At 55.3% G+C, this 17,629-nt stretch overlaps 1 protein-coding gene across 1 annotated transcript in view; it reads left to right on the top strand.

Moving 5' to 3' along the window:
• Window positions 1–439: 439 nt before the first annotated feature.
• The window catches only part of arl2 (ADP-ribosylation factor-like 2), a 30,992-nt gene continuing 13,802 nt past the window's right edge, over window positions 440–17,629 (top strand). The window contains exons 1-4 of the mRNA XM_072245796.1: window positions 440–553; window positions 6,293–6,403; window positions 15,123–15,285; window positions 17,438–17,518. Coding sequence (XP_072101897.1) covers window positions 489–553; window positions 6,293–6,403; window positions 15,123–15,285; window positions 17,438–17,518 — 420 coding nt within the window. The 5' untranslated portion in view covers window positions 440–488. The remainder of the gene's footprint in view (window positions 554–6,292; window positions 6,404–15,122; window positions 15,286–17,437; window positions 17,519–17,629) is intronic.

Genomic DNA, 17,629 nt, shown 5'->3' with positions numbered 1-17,629 from the left:
GGACGTCTTCAAGGAGCGATGCCTCAAAAAGGCAGCATCCATCATTCAGGACCCCCGCCACCCGGGACAGGCCCTCTTCTCATTGCTACCATCAGGGAGGAGGGACAGGAGCCTGAAGACACACACTCAGCGATTCAGGAACAGCTTCTTCCCCTTTGCAATCAGGGAGGAGGTACGGGACCTGATTCTGAGGGAGGGCTGATACACAGGGATACAGCGCCCTGCAGTATTCTGCCTGACCGGCACCTCCGCGGGAGGCGCTGTGCCTGACTCCAGCCCGATTGAACCCATCCTGCCGTCTGCCGCACTCTCGTTAGTAAACGGCCGGTAACCATACGACGGGAACCGCCAATCGGAGGGCGCTGGGTTTGATTGACGGTGGGATTGGACAATCGGCAGGGTCCTGTTGGCGGAGCGAGCCAATGAGGGTGGCGCGGAGGCGGGAGCGAGGCTCGGCGGCGGCGGCGGAGGAGGAGGAGGCCGGCGAGATGGGGCTGCTGAGCATCTTGAAGAAAATGAAGGAGAAGGAACGCGAGGTGCGGCTGTTGATGCTGTATCCGGGCGGCGGCGCATCGGATGGGCCGTGGGGGGTGGGAGCAGAGCGGGGTCGGTGGGTGGGCAGTGTTCGGTCACAGGGTGTAGGGGTCAGTGTTGGGTCACAGGGGTGGGAGGTCAAGGATGGGCCACGGGGGGGGTCACTGTTGAGTCATGGGAATGGGGGTCAGGGATGGGTCACAGGGGTGGGAGGTCAAGGATGGGCCACGGGGGGGTCACTGTTCAGTCATGGGAATGGGGGTCAGGGATGGGTCACAGGGGTGGGAGGTCAAGGATGGGCCACGGGGGGGGGTCACTGTTCAGTCATGGGAATGGGGGTCAGGGATGGGTCACAGGGGTGGGAGGTCAAGGATGGGCCACGGGGGGGGTCACTGTTGAGTCATGGGAATGGGGGTCAGGGATGGGTCACAGGGGTGGGAGGTCAAGGATGGGCCACGGGGGGGTCACTGTTGAGTCATGGGAATGGGGGTCAGGGATGGGTCACAGGGGTGGGAGGTCAAGGATGGGCCACGGGGGGGTCATTGTTGAGTCATGGGAATGGGGGTCAGGGATGGGTCACAGGGGTGGGAGGTCAAGGATGGCCATGGGGGGGTCAGTGTTGGGTCACAGGGGTGGGAGGTCAAGGATGGGCCACGGGGGGTCAGTGTTGAGTCATGGGAATGGGGGTCAGGGATGGGTCACAGGGGTGGGAGGTCAAGGATGGCCATGGGGGGGTCAGGGATGGGTCACAGGGGTGGGAGGCCAAGGATAGTCATGGGGTGGTGAGGGGTCAGTGTTGGGTCACGGGGGTGGGGGTGGGGGTGGGGGTGGCCAGGGATGGGTCGCAGGGGACTCGGGGGTCAGCGATGGGTCACGGGGGGTGGGTGGGTCAGGTATGGTGTCATGGGGGGGTAATCTGTGTTGGGTTATGCAGGCGTGAGGGTTCAGTGTTTGGTCATGGGGTGGTGAAGGGTCATTGTTCAGGCATGGGGGGGTGGGTGGTTAGTGCTGGGTCACAGAGGGTGGGGGGGCCAACAGTGGGTCAAGGGGGGCGTTGAGGAGTGGTGTCAGGGCGAAGGGGTTGGGAGTGAGGTCTGGGAGAGGAGTGGGGATTTAGGGGAAGGGGACGAGTGGGAGGGAAGGAGAAGGAGTGAGGGGGTGGAGAGGAGTTGGAGGGTTTTGGATGAATGTGGGAGATCTGCATAAGTGTTTTTGGTGAGCAAGAGGTTCTCAACCAAAGAACTGGAGCCAGGCAGTGATATACGACCCTGTGTGAAGACAGGTCACTCAATCATTTGGACAATATCACCAATAATGCCAGTGCATTTTCAAAGTGTGTTACAGGCAGAGGCTATCAGTGAAGGGTAGGGTGTGTTGGGGACCAAAGGGGGCAAACTGTAAGTGAATATTTCTCACCTGCATTCGTGGGGTGAAAGGATGTTTTAGTCAGAGAATTCGGGGAAGGGCAGTGAAATTCTGCTACACATTAGCATTAAAGAAAATCACGTACAACATGCTGTAGTGGGTTTGAAGGCGGATGAGCCTGCACGGCCTGATGAGGACTTGCTGCGGCCCGGACAGAAATATTTAAACCTGATGAAGGGTCTTGGCCTGAAACGTCGACTGTGCATTAATTTCCGTGGATGCTGCCTGGTCTGCTGAGCTCCGCCAGCATTCTGTGTGTGTCGCTGGGGTAAAAATTGTATCTACACTGGGAAAGGTCAGGTTTAATGAAAGGCAGCGGTTCTTTGGTGATCCTGTTTGAGCAGGCTGATGAAGAGGGAAGGATTGATATTGTGGGTGAGGACAGTGTTTCAGGTGGCAGGTGGCCTGTGAAAGTGGTGCAGCACAGGAGCTGCTGCTGCTTGCTTTAGGCTTTGGCAACCGGGATGTGCGTAGGAGAAGTTAGCTCCGCACGTGAAAACTGTCGATAGTGGGAGTAGGCTCGAGGATGATGTCGATGTGAGCGATGACAGGTGGAATTCCATTCAGAAAGCCTTTTGGAAGGGAGGAGAGGGGATCGGGGGCTGTTTGTTCAACTAAGATTAGAATATTCAGAATCCGGCTCAATAATTCGTTCAGAAGCGAGCAAAACAGTGAGGTGGTGTTCATGGGTTCAATGTCCATTCGGAAATCTGATGGCAGAGGGGAAGAAGCTGTTCCTGAATCGTTGAGTGTGTCCCTCCTCCCTGATGGTAACAATGAGAAGAGGGCCTGTCCTGAGTGATGGGGGTCCTTAATGATGGATGCTGCCTTTTGGGAGGAGATGGCAGGAGCTGTCGTGGAATGCTGAAGTGTGTCTCCTATACCTTCCCCCCGGGTGATGGGGGCCCTTAGTGACGGACGCCACCGCCTTTTGAAGGTGTCGAGGCTGGGGAGGCTAGTGCCCACGATGGAGCTGCCTGCATTTGACACCCTCTAGCTTTCCTCGACCCTGTGCATCGGAGCCCCATACCAGGCGGCGACGCAGGCAGGCTGGTTGACTATCCTCCGAGGTGCACGGTGGCTTGAGGGAGTACTGGCAAAGAGAAAGGTTTCTGTGCACTAGTGAAAATCATGGCAGTTCAGGTGATGTAGAAGGCAAACAGGTTACTTGCCTTGGTTTTCTGGCGAGGGGTGCGGGGGGGATACAAGACAAGAGCAGAGAGGTGAAATTTCCAATTTCGGAGCACAGCTGGACTCGTGTGCAGTCTGTTCTCCTCACGATGGAAGGAAGTGACTCCACTGGTGAAGGTGCAGCAGAGATAGAGTATCTCAGTCCTCGGGAGAGAGTGCGTAGGCTGGGCTAGTTTGGAGTTGAGGAGGCCGAGGGGAGGACTTGACTGTTGAGGGGAGCAGAAATGGAGAGACTTTCCTCTCAGAGCAGAGCCACGATTAAAGCGTCCACAGAGAGGGAAGAGGGTAGAGCGGGCAGTGAATCCAAGGAAGGATATTTTCACCCAGAGGGTGTCACAATCAGGAACACTCGGCCTGAGGGGAGGTGGATACAGCTTCATCCCCGTCACAACACTGCAGAAGTGTCCAGATAATCACCACAGGGTAAAAGGTGAAAGAGCAGGGGCTCCCAGCCTTTTTTATGCCATGGGCCCCTACCATTATCCGAGAGGCCCGTGCACCCCAGATTGGGAGCCCCTAGTCTACAGTCAGTGCTGGTCGTTAGGTGCTTAATGCATCGGGAGCAGGATGAGGCCATTCATCCTCTCAGGAAGTCAATAGGACCCGGTGACGTGGCATGTCTCGGTCCCGACCCTACGTCAGCGCTGAGTGATGATGTGTATCAGTCCCCGACCTACAGTGCTGTGCAAAAGTCTGAGGCACGTTTATATAGCCCGGGTGCCTGAGACTTGTGCACAGGACCAGCGCTCTTATTATAATTTATAGTTTTATATTATTGTGTACTGCTGACACGTAATTCCGCAACATATGCCAGTGATATTAAACCTGATTGTGTGGGCACGTGCCCAAGTGGTTAAGGCATTGGACTAGTGACCTGAAGGTTGTGCGTTCGAGCCCCAGACGAGGCAGCGTGGCACTTAATCACACATTGCTCTGCGACGACACTGGTGCCAAGCTGTATGGGTCCTAATGCCCTTCCCTTGGACAACATCGGTGTCGTGGAGAGGGGAGACTTGCAGCATGGGCAACGGCTGGTCTTCCATACAACCTTGCCCAGGCCTGCGCCCTGGAGAGTGAAGACTTTCCAGGCACAGATCCATGGTCTCGCAAGACTAACGGATGCCTTAAAGCTGATTGTGATTCTTGGATGACACTAAAGCAGGTGATGTTGACAGTCAGGATTATCACCGACTGGGTAGCTGGGCTGAGGAATGGCCAATTCAGAAAAGCACAATTTGGTTTTGAATTAAGGTGGTCAAAACCTTGCTGTCCCCTTTTGTAAGGTAGGAGGTTACACGGGTAGTGCTGTAAAGGAAGGGGACCTTGGGGTACGGGTGTGCTGTCCCTGAGTGAGCAGTCACGGGCAGGCAGGGGCATGAGGGAGACTTTGGGAACGCTGGCCGTCACCGGTCCCCACACTGAATATAGAACTTGGTGTTTCAGTAGCAATTGTACAAGGCATCTTTGAGGAAAGGACGTTAGATACAGATACATGGACGATCGGAGTTCAGAGGGTCTGGGCCAAGGGCTGGAACGTCCTGTCAGAGGAAGTGTTTGAGGAAAGTTCGTTAGATACAGATACATGGACGATCGGAGTTCAGAGGGTCTGGGCCAGGGGCTGGAACGTCCTGTCAGAGGAAGTGTTTGAGGAAAGTTCGTTAGATACAGATACATGGACGATCGGAGTTCAGAGGGTCTGGGCCAGGGGCTGGAACGTCCTGTCAGAGGAAGTGTTTGAGGAAAGTTCGTTAGATACAGATACATGGACGATCGGAGTTCAGAGGGTCTGGGCCAGGGGCTGGAACGTCCTGTCAGAGGAAGTGGCTTTACACAGGTACGTGGATGACCAGAGTTCAGAGGGTATTGGCCATGGGCTGGGTCATGGGATTACCTTGAATATACACGGATGAGTTTAGGCTGAAGGGGCGTTTCCATGTACAACTCTTTGACTCGATACCGTACTCAAGAGAGGATCTCCGAGCAGTGGTGCAAAGGGTCACTGAGCACTGAGCCAACAGGCATCTGGGGACAGGAACAGGCAGGATCTAGTTGAACAGGGGAGCAGATATTTAAAAATAAAGCTTATTTTATTTCATCAAGGGGCAGATTTGATAGTTTTGGGGTCCAAGTCGAGGGTCACTCTGTTGCACTGGCACCAGAGGTAACTACAGACAAAGGCCCACTGACACAGACAGTTATCTGTTGTGGGTTTTGGAATTGGTTTATTATTGTCACATGTACCGAGATAGGGTGAGAAGCCGGTCTTGCCCACTGGTCACACTGATCAGATCATTACACGGTGTATTGAGGTAGAGCAAGGGAAAACAGTAACAGAATGCAGAATAAAGTGTCACAGTCACAGAGAGAGTGCAGTGCAGGTAGACGATGAGATAGCTGTGAACTTATTGTATTATTTTCTTTCCACTCTTCTTCAATTCCCCAGTCTGGCTTCTTGCCTGCCTCTCACCTCCACCTGATGCCCTTCCTCCTTCCCGTTCTCGCATGGTCCACTCTCCTCTCCTATCAGATTCCTTCCTCTCCAGCCCCTTACCTTTCCCACCCACCCGGTGTCGTCTGTCACCTTCCAGCTGTCGTCCTTCCCACCACCTTTTTATTCTGGCGCCTTCCCACTTCCTTTTCAGTGCTGATGAGGCAACTCGGCCCAAAACGTTGACTGTTTATTCCATTTCCAAAGATGCTGCCCGACCCGCTGAGCTTCTACTGCATTTTGTGTGAGTTGCTATACAATGGAAGCTGTCCTTGAGCCTGGTGGGACGTGCTTTCAGACTTTCGTATCTCCTGCCCAATGGGAGAACGTCGGGGATGAGTGGGGTCTTGGATTATGTTGTCTGCTTTACAGATGCAGTGAGAAGTGTAGACAGGGTCCATAGAGGGGAGGCTGGTTTCTGTAGTGTACTCAGCTAAACTTGCACTCTGACGTGCTGGCACAAAGATTGTGAGTCCCTGTCTGGTGTTCGGCTACATCCTCTGTGACCATTTAAACAACGCAGTTGGTCCTGATCTGAGACACACTCCCTGTATACGATTCCATCACTGTGTAATCCACTTCAGGGTTGTTTAATTCTTCCGTTAATCCCAAGCGTGGTTTGTCTACGCTCCTGCTTCCTTAACTCGTTTCCAGCGGCCTGGACAATGCCGGGAAGACGTCCATCCTGAAGAAGTTCAACGGAGAGGATATCGACACCATCTCCCCCACGCTGGGCTTCAACATCAAAACTCTGGAGCACAGAAAGTAAGTGGGCACGCAGTGACTTCACGCCCCTGCGTCTCTCTCAGCTGGGATTAGAAATGGAGCATTTGATGGCACGTAGGTTCCTGCCTCCCACCACATGGGAGGGAGAGACCCAAACCTCGCTCCAGCACAGCCCAAGCTTCCACTGGGGATTGTACAGGGCTTTGTTTCTTATCGGTGTTCATGGTGAAGACAAAGCAGTATGCAGCCCCTTTTATCTAACAAGTGATAACCACATCCTTATTTAATTAGAAGTACAGAAGAGTAAAAAATCCACCAGCCCGATTATACCCGTGTGACCCATTCACACACTGACCGGTACGTCCTGTCCTGTCCTTCCCCACCGGCCCGATTATACCCGTGTGACCCATTCACACACTGACTGGTACGTCCTGTCGTGTCCTTCCCCACCGGCCCGATTATACCCATGTGACCCATTCACACACTGACCCGTGTGACCCATTCACACACTGACCGGTACGTCCTGTCCTGTCCTTCCCCACCGGCCCGATTATACTGTGTGACCCATTCACACACTGACCCGCGTGACCCATTCACACACTGACCGGTACGTCCTATCCTGTCCTTCCCCACCGCCCGATTATACCCGTGTGACTCATTCACACACTGACCGGTACGTCCTGTCCTGTCCTTCCCCACCGGCCCGATTATACTGTGTGACCCATTCACACACTGACCCGCGTGACCCATTCACACACTGACCGGTACGTCCTATCCTGTCGTTCCCCACCGGCCCGATTATACCCGTGTGACCCATTCACACACTGACCGGTACGTCCTGTCCTGTCCTTCCCCACCGCCCGATTATACCGTGTGACCCATTCACACACTGACCCGCGTGACCCATTCACACACTGACCGGAACGTCCTGTCCTGTCCTTCCCCACCGGCCCGATTATACTGTGTGACCCATTCACACACTGACCCGCGTGACCCATTCACACACTGACCGGTACGTCCTGTCCTGTCCTTCCCCACCAGCCCGATTATACCCATGTGACCCTTTCACACACTGACCGGTACGTCCTGTCCTGTCCTTCCCCACCGGCCCGATTATACCCATGTGACCCATTCACACACTGACCGGTACGTCCTGTCGTGTCCTTCCCCACCGGCCCGATTCACACACTGACCCGTGTGACCCATTCACACACTGACCGGTACGTCCTGTCCTGTCCTTCCCCACCGGCCGATTATACTGTGTGACCCATTCACACACTGACCCGCGTGACCCATTCACACACTGACCGGTACGTCCTGTCCTGTCCTTCCCCACCGGCCCGATTATACCCGTGTGACCCATTCACACACTGACCGGTACGTCCTGTCCTGTCCTTCCCCACCGGCCCGATTATACTGTGTGACCCATTCACACACTGACCCACGTGACCCATTCACACACTGACCGGTACGTCCTATCCTGTCCTTCCCCACTGGCCCGATTATACCCATGTGACCCATTCACACACTGACCGGTACGTCCTGTCCTGTCCTGTCCTTTCCCTCTGCCCCGATTATACCGTGTGACCCATTCACACACTGACCGGTACGTCTTGTCCTGTCCTTCCCACCGGCCTGATTCCACCCGCGTGACCCATTCACACACTGACCGGTACGTCCTGTCCTGTCCTGTCCTTTCCCTCTGGCCCGATTATACCGTGTGACCCATTCACACACTGACCCGCGTGACCCATTCACACACTGACCGGCACGTCCTGTCCTGTCCTTCCCCACCGGCCCGATTATACCTGTGACTCATTCACACACTGACCGGTACGTCCTGTCCTGTCCTGTCCTTTCCCTCTGGCCCGATTATACCGTGTGACCCATTCACACACTGACCCGCGTCACCCATTCACACACTGACCGGTACGTCCTGTCCTGTCCTTCCCCACGGCCTGATTATACTGTGTGACCCATTCACACACTGACCCGCGTGACCCATTCACACACTGACCGGTACGTCCTGTCCTGTCCTGTCCTTTCCCTCTGGCCCGATTATACCGTGTGACCCATTCACACACTGACCGTACGTCTTGTCCTGTCCTTCCCACCGGCCTGATTCCACCCGCGTGACCCATTCACACACTGACCGGTACGTCCTGTCCTGTCCTTCCCCACCAGCCCGATTATACCCGTGTGACCCATTCACACACTGACCGGTACGTCCTGTCCTGTCCTTCCCCACCAGCCCGATTGTACCCATGTGACCCATTCACACACTGACCGGTACGTCCTGTCCTGTCCTTCCCCACCGGCCTGATTATACCCATGTGACCCATTCACATACTGACCCGCGTGACCCATTCACACACTGAATGGTACGTCCTGTCCTGTCCTTCCCCACCGGCCCGATTATACCGTGTGACCCATTCACACACTGACCGGTACGTCCTGTCCTGTCCTTCCCCACCGGCCTGATTCCACCCGCGTGTCCCATTCACACACTGACCGGTACGTCCTGTCCTGTCCTTCCCCACCGGCCGGATTATACCCATGTGACCCATTCACACACTGACCGGTACGTCCTGTCCTGTCCTTCCCCACCGGCCCGATTATACGTGTGACCCATTCACACACTGACCCGCATGACCCATTCACACACTGACCGGTACGTCCTGTCCTGTCCTTCCCACCGGCCCGATTATACCCGTGTGACCCATTCACACACTGACCGGTACGTCTTGTCCTGTCCTTCCCCACCGGCCTGATTCCACCCGCGTGACCCATTCACACACTGACCGGTACGTCCTGTCCTGTCCTTCCCCACCGGACCGATTATACCCGTGTGACCCATTCACACACTGACCGGTACGTCCTGTCCTGTCGTTCCCCACCAGCCCGATTATACCCATGTGACCCATTCACACACTGACCGGTACGTCCTGTCCTGTCCTTCCCCACTGGCCCGATTATACTGTGTGACCCATTCACACACTGACCCGCGTGACCCATTCACACACTGACCGGTACGTCCTATCCTGTCCTTCCCCACCAGCCCGATTATACCCATGTGACCCATTCACACACTGACCGGTACGTCCGGTCCTGTCCTTCCCCACCAGCCGATTATACCCATGTGACCCATTCACACACTGACCGGTACGTCCTGTCCTTCCTCCCACCGGCCTGATTATACTGTGTGATCCATTCACACACTGACCCGCGTGACCCATTCACACACTGACGCGTACGTCCTATCGTGTCCTTCCCCACCGGCCCGATTATACCTGCGTGACCCATTCACACACTGACCGGTACGTCCTGTCCTGTCCTTCCCCACCGGCCCGATTATACCGTGTGACCCATTCACACACTTACCGGTACGTCCTGTCCTGTCCTTCCCACTGGCCCGATTATACCCGTGTGACCCATTCACACACTGACCGGTACGTCCTGTCCTGTCCTTCCCCACCAGCCCGATTATACCCGTGTGACCCATTCACACACTGACCGGTACGTACTGTCCTGTCCTTCCCCACCAGCCGGATTATACCCATGTGACCCATTCACACACTGACCGGTACGTCCTGTCCTGTCCTTCCCCACCGGCCTGATTATACCCATGTGACCCATTCACACACTGACCCGCGTGACCCATTCACACACTGATTGGTACGTCCTGTCCTGTCCTTCCCACCGGCCCGATTATACCCATGTGACCCATTCACACACTGACCCGCGTGACCCATTCACACAGTGACCGGTACGTCCTGTCCTGTCCTTCCCCACCAGCCCGATTATACCCATGTGACCCATTCACACACTGATCGGTACGTCCTGTCCTGTCCTTCCCCACCGGCCTGATTATACTGTGTGACGCATTCACACACTGACCCGCGTGACCCATTCACACACTGACCGGTACGTCCTGTCCTGTCCTTCCCCACCGGCCTGATTCCACCCGCGTGACCATTCACACACTGACCGGTACGTCCTGTCCGGCCTTCCCCACCAGCCCGATTATATCCGTGTGACTCATTCACACACTGACCGGTACGTCCTGTCCTGTCCTTCCCCACCGGCCCGATTATACTGTGTGACCCATTCACACACTGACAGGTACGTCCTATCCTGTCCTTCCCCACCGGCCCGATTATACCCGTGTGACTCATTCACACACTGACTGGTACGTCCTGTCCTGTCCTTCCCCACCGGCCCGATTATACCTTTGACCCATTCACACACTGACCGGTACGTCCTGTCCTGTCCTTCCCCACCGGCCCGATTATACTGTGTGACCCATTCACACACTGACCCGCGTGACCCATTCACACACTGACCGGTACGTCCTGTCCTGTCCTTCCCCACCGGCCCGATTATACCTGTGACCCATTCACACATTGACCGGTACGTCCTATCCTGTCCTTCCCCACCGGCCTGATTATACCCGTGTGACTCATTCACACACTGACCGGTACGTCTGTCCTGTCCTTCCCCACCGGCCCGATTATACTGTGTGACCCATTCACACACTGACCGATACGTCCTATCCTGTCCTTCCCCACCGGCCGATTATACCCGTGTGACTCATTCACACACTGACTGGTACGTCCTGTCCTGTCCTTCCCCACCGGCCCGATTATACCTTTGACCCATTCACACACTGACCGGTACGTCCTATCCTGTCCTTCCCCACCCGGCCGATTATACCTGTGACCCATTCATACACTGACCGGTACGTCCTGTCCTGTCCTGTCCTGTCCTTTCCCTCTGGCCCGATTATACCGTGTGACCCATTCACACACTGACCGGTACGTCTTGTCCTGCCCTTCCCCACCGGCCTGATTCCACCCGCGTGACCCATTCACACACTGACCGGTACGTCCTGTCCTGTCCTTCCCCACCGGCCCGATTATACCCGTGTGACCCATTCACACACTGACTGGTACGTCCCGTCCTGTCCTTCCCCACCCGCCCGATTATACCCGTGTGACCCATTCACACACTGACCGGTACGTCCTGTCCTGTCCTTCCCCACCAGCCCGATTATACCCATGTGGACCCATTCACACACTGACCGGTACGTCCTGTCCTGTCCTTCCCCACCGGCCTGATTATACTGTGTGACCCATTCACATACTGACCAGCGTGACCCATTCACACACTGACCGGTACGTCCTGTCCTGTCGTTCCCCACCGGCCCGATTATACCCGTGTGACCCATTCACACACTGACCCGCGTGACCCATTCACACACTGACCGGTACGTCCTATCCTGTCCTTCCCACCGGCCCGATTATACCCGTGTGACCCATTCACACACTGACCGGTACGTCCTGTCCTGACCTTCCCACCGGCCCGATTATACCCATGTGACCCATTCACACACTGACCGGTACGTCCTGTCCTGTCCTTCCCCACCGGCCCGATTATACCGTGTGACCCATTCACACACTGACCCGCGTGACCCATTCACACACTGACCGGTACGTCCTGTCCTGTCCTTCCCACTGACCCGATTATACCGTGTGACCCATTCACACACTGACCCGCGTGACCCATTCACACACTGACCGATACGTCCTGTCCTGTCCTTCCCCACCGGCCCGATTCACACACTGACCCGCGTGACCCATTCACACACTGACCGGTACGTCCTGTCTGTCCTTCCCCACCAGCCCGATTATACCCATGTGACCCATTCACACACTGATCGGTACGTCCTGTCCTGTCCTTCCCCACCGGCCGATTATCCCGTGTGACCCATTCACACACTGACCGGTACGTCCTGTCCTGTCCTTCCCCACCGGCCTGATTATACTGTGTGACCCATTCACACACTGACCCGCGTGACCCATTCACACATTGACCGGTACGTCTATCCCGTCCTTCCCCACCGGCCCAATTATACCGTGTGACCCATTCACACACTGACCGGTACGTCCTGTCCTGTCCTTGCCCACCGGCTGATTATACCATGTGACCCATTCACACACTGACCGGTACGTCCTGTCCTGTCCTTCCCCACCGGCCCGATTATACCATGTGACCCATTCACACACTGACCCGCGTGACCCATTCACACACTGACCGGTACGTCCTGTCCTGTCCTTCCCCACCGGCCCGATTATACCCGTGTGACCCATTCACACACTGACTGGTACGTCCTGTCCTGTCCTTCCCCACTGGCCCGATTCACACACTGACCCGTGTGACCCATTCACACACTGACCGGTACGTCCTGTCCTGTCCTTCCCCACCGGCCCGATTCACACACTGACCCGTGTGACCCATTCACACACTGACCGGTACGTCCTGTCCTGTCCTTCCCCACCAGCCCGATTATACCGTGTGACCCATTCACACACTGACCCGCGTGACCCATTCACACACTGACCGGTACGTCCTATCCTGTCCTTCCCCACCGGCCCGATTATACCGTGTGACCCATTCACACATTGACTGGTACGTCCTGTCCTGTCCTTCCGCACCGGCCCGATTATACTGTGTGACCCATTCACATACTGACCCGCGTGACCCATTCACACACTGACCGGTACGTCCTGTCCTGTCGTTCCCCACCGGCCCGATTATACCCGTGTGACCCATTCACACACTGACCCGCGTGACCCATTCACACACTGACCGGTACGTCCTATCCTGTCCTTCCCCACCGGCCCGATTATACCCGTGTGACCCATTCACACACTGACCGGTACGTCCTGTCCTGTCCTTCCCCACCAGCCCGATTATACCCATGTGACCCATTCACACACTGACCGGTACGTCCTGTCCTGTCCTTCCCCACCGGCCCGATTATACCCATGTGACCCATTCACACACTGACCGGTACGTCCTGTCCTGTCCTTGCCCACCGGCCTGATTATACCCATGTGACCCATTCACACACTGACCGGTACGTCCTGTCCTGTCCTTCCCCACCGGCCCGATTATACCATGTGACCCATTCACACACTGACCCGCGTGACCCATTCACACACTGACCGGTACGTCCTGTCCTGTCCTTCCCCACCGGCCCGATTATACCCGTGTGACCCATTCACACACTGACTGGTACGTCCTGTCCTGTCCTTCCCCACTGGCCCGATTCACACACTGACCCGTGTGACCCATTCACACACTGACCGGTACGTCCTGTCCTGTCCTTCCCCACCGGCCCGATTCACACACTGACCCGTGTGACCCATTCACACACTGACCGGTACGTCTTGTCCTGTCCTTCCCCACCAGCCCGATTATACCGTGTGACCCATTCACACACTGACCCGCGTGACCCATTCACACACTGACCGGTACGTCCTATCCTGTCCTTCCCCACCGGCCCGATTATACCGTGTGACCCATTCACACATTGACTGGTACGTCCTGTCCTGTCCTTCCGCACCGGCCCGATTATACTGTGTGACCCATTCACATACTGACCCGCGTGACCCATTCACACACTGACCGGTACGTCCTGTCCTGTCGTTCCCCACCGGCCCGATTATACCCGTGTGACCCATTCACACACTGACCCGCGTGACCCATTCACACACTGACCGGTACGTCCTATCCTGTCCTTCCCCACCGGCCCGATTATACCCGTGTGACCCATTCACACACTGACCGGTACGTCCTGTCCTGTCGTTCCCCACCGGCCCGATTATACCCGTGTGACCCATTCACACACTGACCCGCGTGACCCATTCACACACTGACCGGTACGTCCTATCCTGTCCTTCCCCACCGGCCCGATTATACCCGTGTGACCCATTCACACACTGACCGGTACGTCCTGTCCTGTCCTTCCCCACCAGCCCGATTATACCCATGTGACCCATTCACACACTGACCGGTACGTCCTGTCCTGTCCTTCCCCACCGGCCCGATTATACCCATGTGACCCATTCACACACTGACCGGTACGTCCTGTCCTGTCCTTCCCCACCGGCCCGATTATACCGTGTGACCCATTCACACACTGACCGGTATGTCCTGTCCTGTCCTTCCCCACTGGCCCGATTATACCGTGTGACCCATTCACACACTGACCCGCGTGACCCATTCACACACTGACCGGCACGTCCTGTCCTGTCCTTCCCCACTGACCCGATTATACCGTGTGACCCATTCACACACTGACCCGCGTGACCCATTCACACACTGACCGATACGTCCTGTCCTGTCCTTCCCCACCGGCCCGATTATACCCGTGTGACCCATTCACACACTGACCGGTACGTCCTGTCCTGTCCTTCCCCACCGGCCCGATTCACAAACTGACCCGTGTGACCCATTCACACACTGACCGGTACGTCCTGTCCTGTCCTTCCCCACCGGCCCGATTATACCGTGTGACCCATTCACACACTGACCCGCGTGACCCATTCACACACTGACTGGTATGTCCAATGGAGTTTTCAACAAGAATCTGTCTGGGGAAAGGTTGTCTTTGGACTCTGAGCTCTAATTTGGATACATATGTGAATGGGAGGGGTGGAGTTCGCTACAGTCTGGGTGCAAATCGATTGGATGAGGTGGGAGAAATGGTCCAGCATGGAGCAGATGGGCTGATGGGCTTGTTTCATTCTGTTGTGCTTTGTGACTGAATGGCGGTGGAGTTGGTGGGGAGAGGGTTGATGCTGTTGAGATCTGTTCAGCGTCTCACTGGGTCGTGAACACCATGGCCTGGTGGAGTTGGTGGGGAGAGGGTGACGTTTCACTGTACTGTGACCTCTCCCCCCACCCCGCCCAGCTTCAAGCTGAACATCTGGGACGTGGGAGGACAGAGGTCCCTGCGATCCTACTGGAGGAACTACTTTGAGAGCACGGACGGCCTGATCTGGGTGGTGGACAGTGCCGATCGCCTCCGGCTCGACGACTGCAAGAGAGAGCTCTCCGTGTTGCTCCGGGAGGAGGTAGGTGCCAAGCGGAGAGAGCGCAGGGGTTTTGTCCCGTCCCCCGGTGCGAGAGGAGGGGTAGTCCACGACTCTGACTGCACTTCCACTCCCCTAGCTGCATGTAAACAGAACCGACAGTGTGAGGGCAGGCGGGCGGGGGTGCTGGGAGGGATCAATACCCACGTTTCCGTGCATTTATGCATTGGGCTGCTGCTACGATTGCCTGATTCGATATTTGCATTAACAGCCAGGTGTACCTAACAGAAACACAGAAATCTACAGCACATTACAGGCCCTTCAGCCCACAATGTTGTGCCGACCATGTAACCTACTCTAGAAACCGCCTAGAATTTCCCTACTGCTTGGCCCTCTATTCTCAGCTCCATGTACCTGTCTAAGAGTCTCTTAAAAGATCCTATTGTATCTACCTCTACCACCTTCGCTGGCACTGCATTCCACAGACCCACTACTCTCTGTGTGGAAAACTTACCCTGACATTTGCCTCATACCTACTTCCAAGCACCTTAAAAGTATACCTCCTCGTGTGAGTCATTTCAGCCCAGGAGAAAAGCCTCTGGCTATCCACATGATTTATACCTCTCATCATCTTACACACCTCCATCAGGTCACCTCTCATCCTCCGTTGCTCCAAGGAGAAAAGGCCGAGTTCACTTAACCTATTCTCATAAGGCATGCTCCCCAATCCAGGCAACATCCTTGTAAATCTCCTCTGCACCCTTTGTATAGTATCCACATCCTTCCTGTGATGAGGTGACCAGAACTGAGCACAGTACTCCAAGTGGGGTCTGACCAGGGTCCTATATAGCTGTAACATTACCTCTTGGTTCTTGAACTCAATCCCACGGTTGATGAAGGCCAATGCACTATATGCCTTCTTAACCACACAGTCAGCTTTGTGTGTCCTATGGACTCGGACCCCAAGATCCCTCTGATCCTCCACACTGCCACGACTCTTATCATTAATACTATATTCTGACTTCATATTTGACCTACCAAAATGAACCACCTCACACTTATCTAGGTTGAACTCCATCTGCCACTTCTCAGTCCAATTTTGTATCCTATCACTGTCCTGTTGTAACCTCTGACAGCCCTCCACATTATGCACAACACCCCCAACCTTTGTGTCATCGGCCCATCCCTCCACTTCCTCATCCAGGTCATTTATAAAAATCATGAAGAGAAGGGGTCCCAGAACAGATCCCTGAGGCACACCACTGGTCACTGACCTCCATGCAGAATATGATGCGCCTACAGTCACTCTTTGCCTTCTGTGGGCAAGCCAGTTCTGGATCCACAAAGCAATGTCCCCTTGTGTCCCATGTCTTAGAAATTACCGAGGGTTACCCATAGCCCTCAATTTTTCTAAGCTCCATGTACCTATCCAGGAGTCTCTTGAAAGACCCCATCGTAACCACCTCCACCACTGTCGCCGGCGGCCCATTCCACACACTCACCACTCTCTGCGTAAAAAACTTACCCCTGACATTCCCTCTGTACCTGCTTCCAAGCACCTTAAAACTATGCCCCTCCTCGTGCTAGCCATTTCAGCCCTGGGAAAAAGCCACACAATCAATCCCTTTCATCATCTTGTACACCTCTGTCAGGTCACCTCTCATCCTCCATCGCTCCAAGGAGAAAAGGCCAAGTGAGCTGACCAGAACTGAACACAGTCCTCCAAGTGTGGTCTGACTAAGGTCTTATATAGCTGTACCATTACCTCACAACTCTTGAACTCAATCCCATGGTTGACGAGTGCCATCACACCATGCCCCTTCTTATAAAGTGGCCACTGAGTGTATGTCGTTCCTGCTGTAAACGTGGCCTTACCAACACATTAAACAATAGTTACGTGATGCCCCAGTATCTGGAGCGTGAAGGCCAGTGTGCCAGTCTCCTCTCATCACCCTGTCTACCTGTGTCACCACTTTCAAAGAACTATGTGCCTGTCTCTGTTCTGCAACACCCTCCCTTCACCGAGTGGTTGGACTGAAGTCGGGTGAAGAGGAGTGGTTTGTCAGGAATGGGGACTGGCTGTGGTTAGCGGGGTGAAGTTGGGAGGTGTACTGTCTGGTGTACCTGTTGGAGTGGAGAGGAGGGTGTCGCACTGTTGAGGAGTACTCCGTAACTCCCTCTCCTCTCCCTCCAGCGACTGGCCGGCGCTACACTCCTAGTGTTTGCGAACAAACAGGACCTGCCTGGAGCCCTCTCGTCAGATGCCATCAAGGAAGTAAGTAGCTGTAGCTGTTCTGCACTGTGTCCTCGTGAGATGCTGACACTGTGGGGCCGGAGTGTATGGGAACACTGGCTGGGAGACAATCTTTTCTCCTCTCTTTCCTGC

The sequence above is a fragment of the Mobula birostris genome, chromosome 28 (genome assembly GCF_030028105.1).
Source record: "Mobula birostris isolate sMobBir1 chromosome 28, sMobBir1.hap1, whole genome shotgun sequence".
NCBI lineage: Eukaryota > Metazoa > Chordata > Chondrichthyes > Myliobatiformes > Myliobatidae > Mobula > Mobula birostris.
This window is presented reverse-complemented; position numbering and strand designations above follow the sequence as displayed.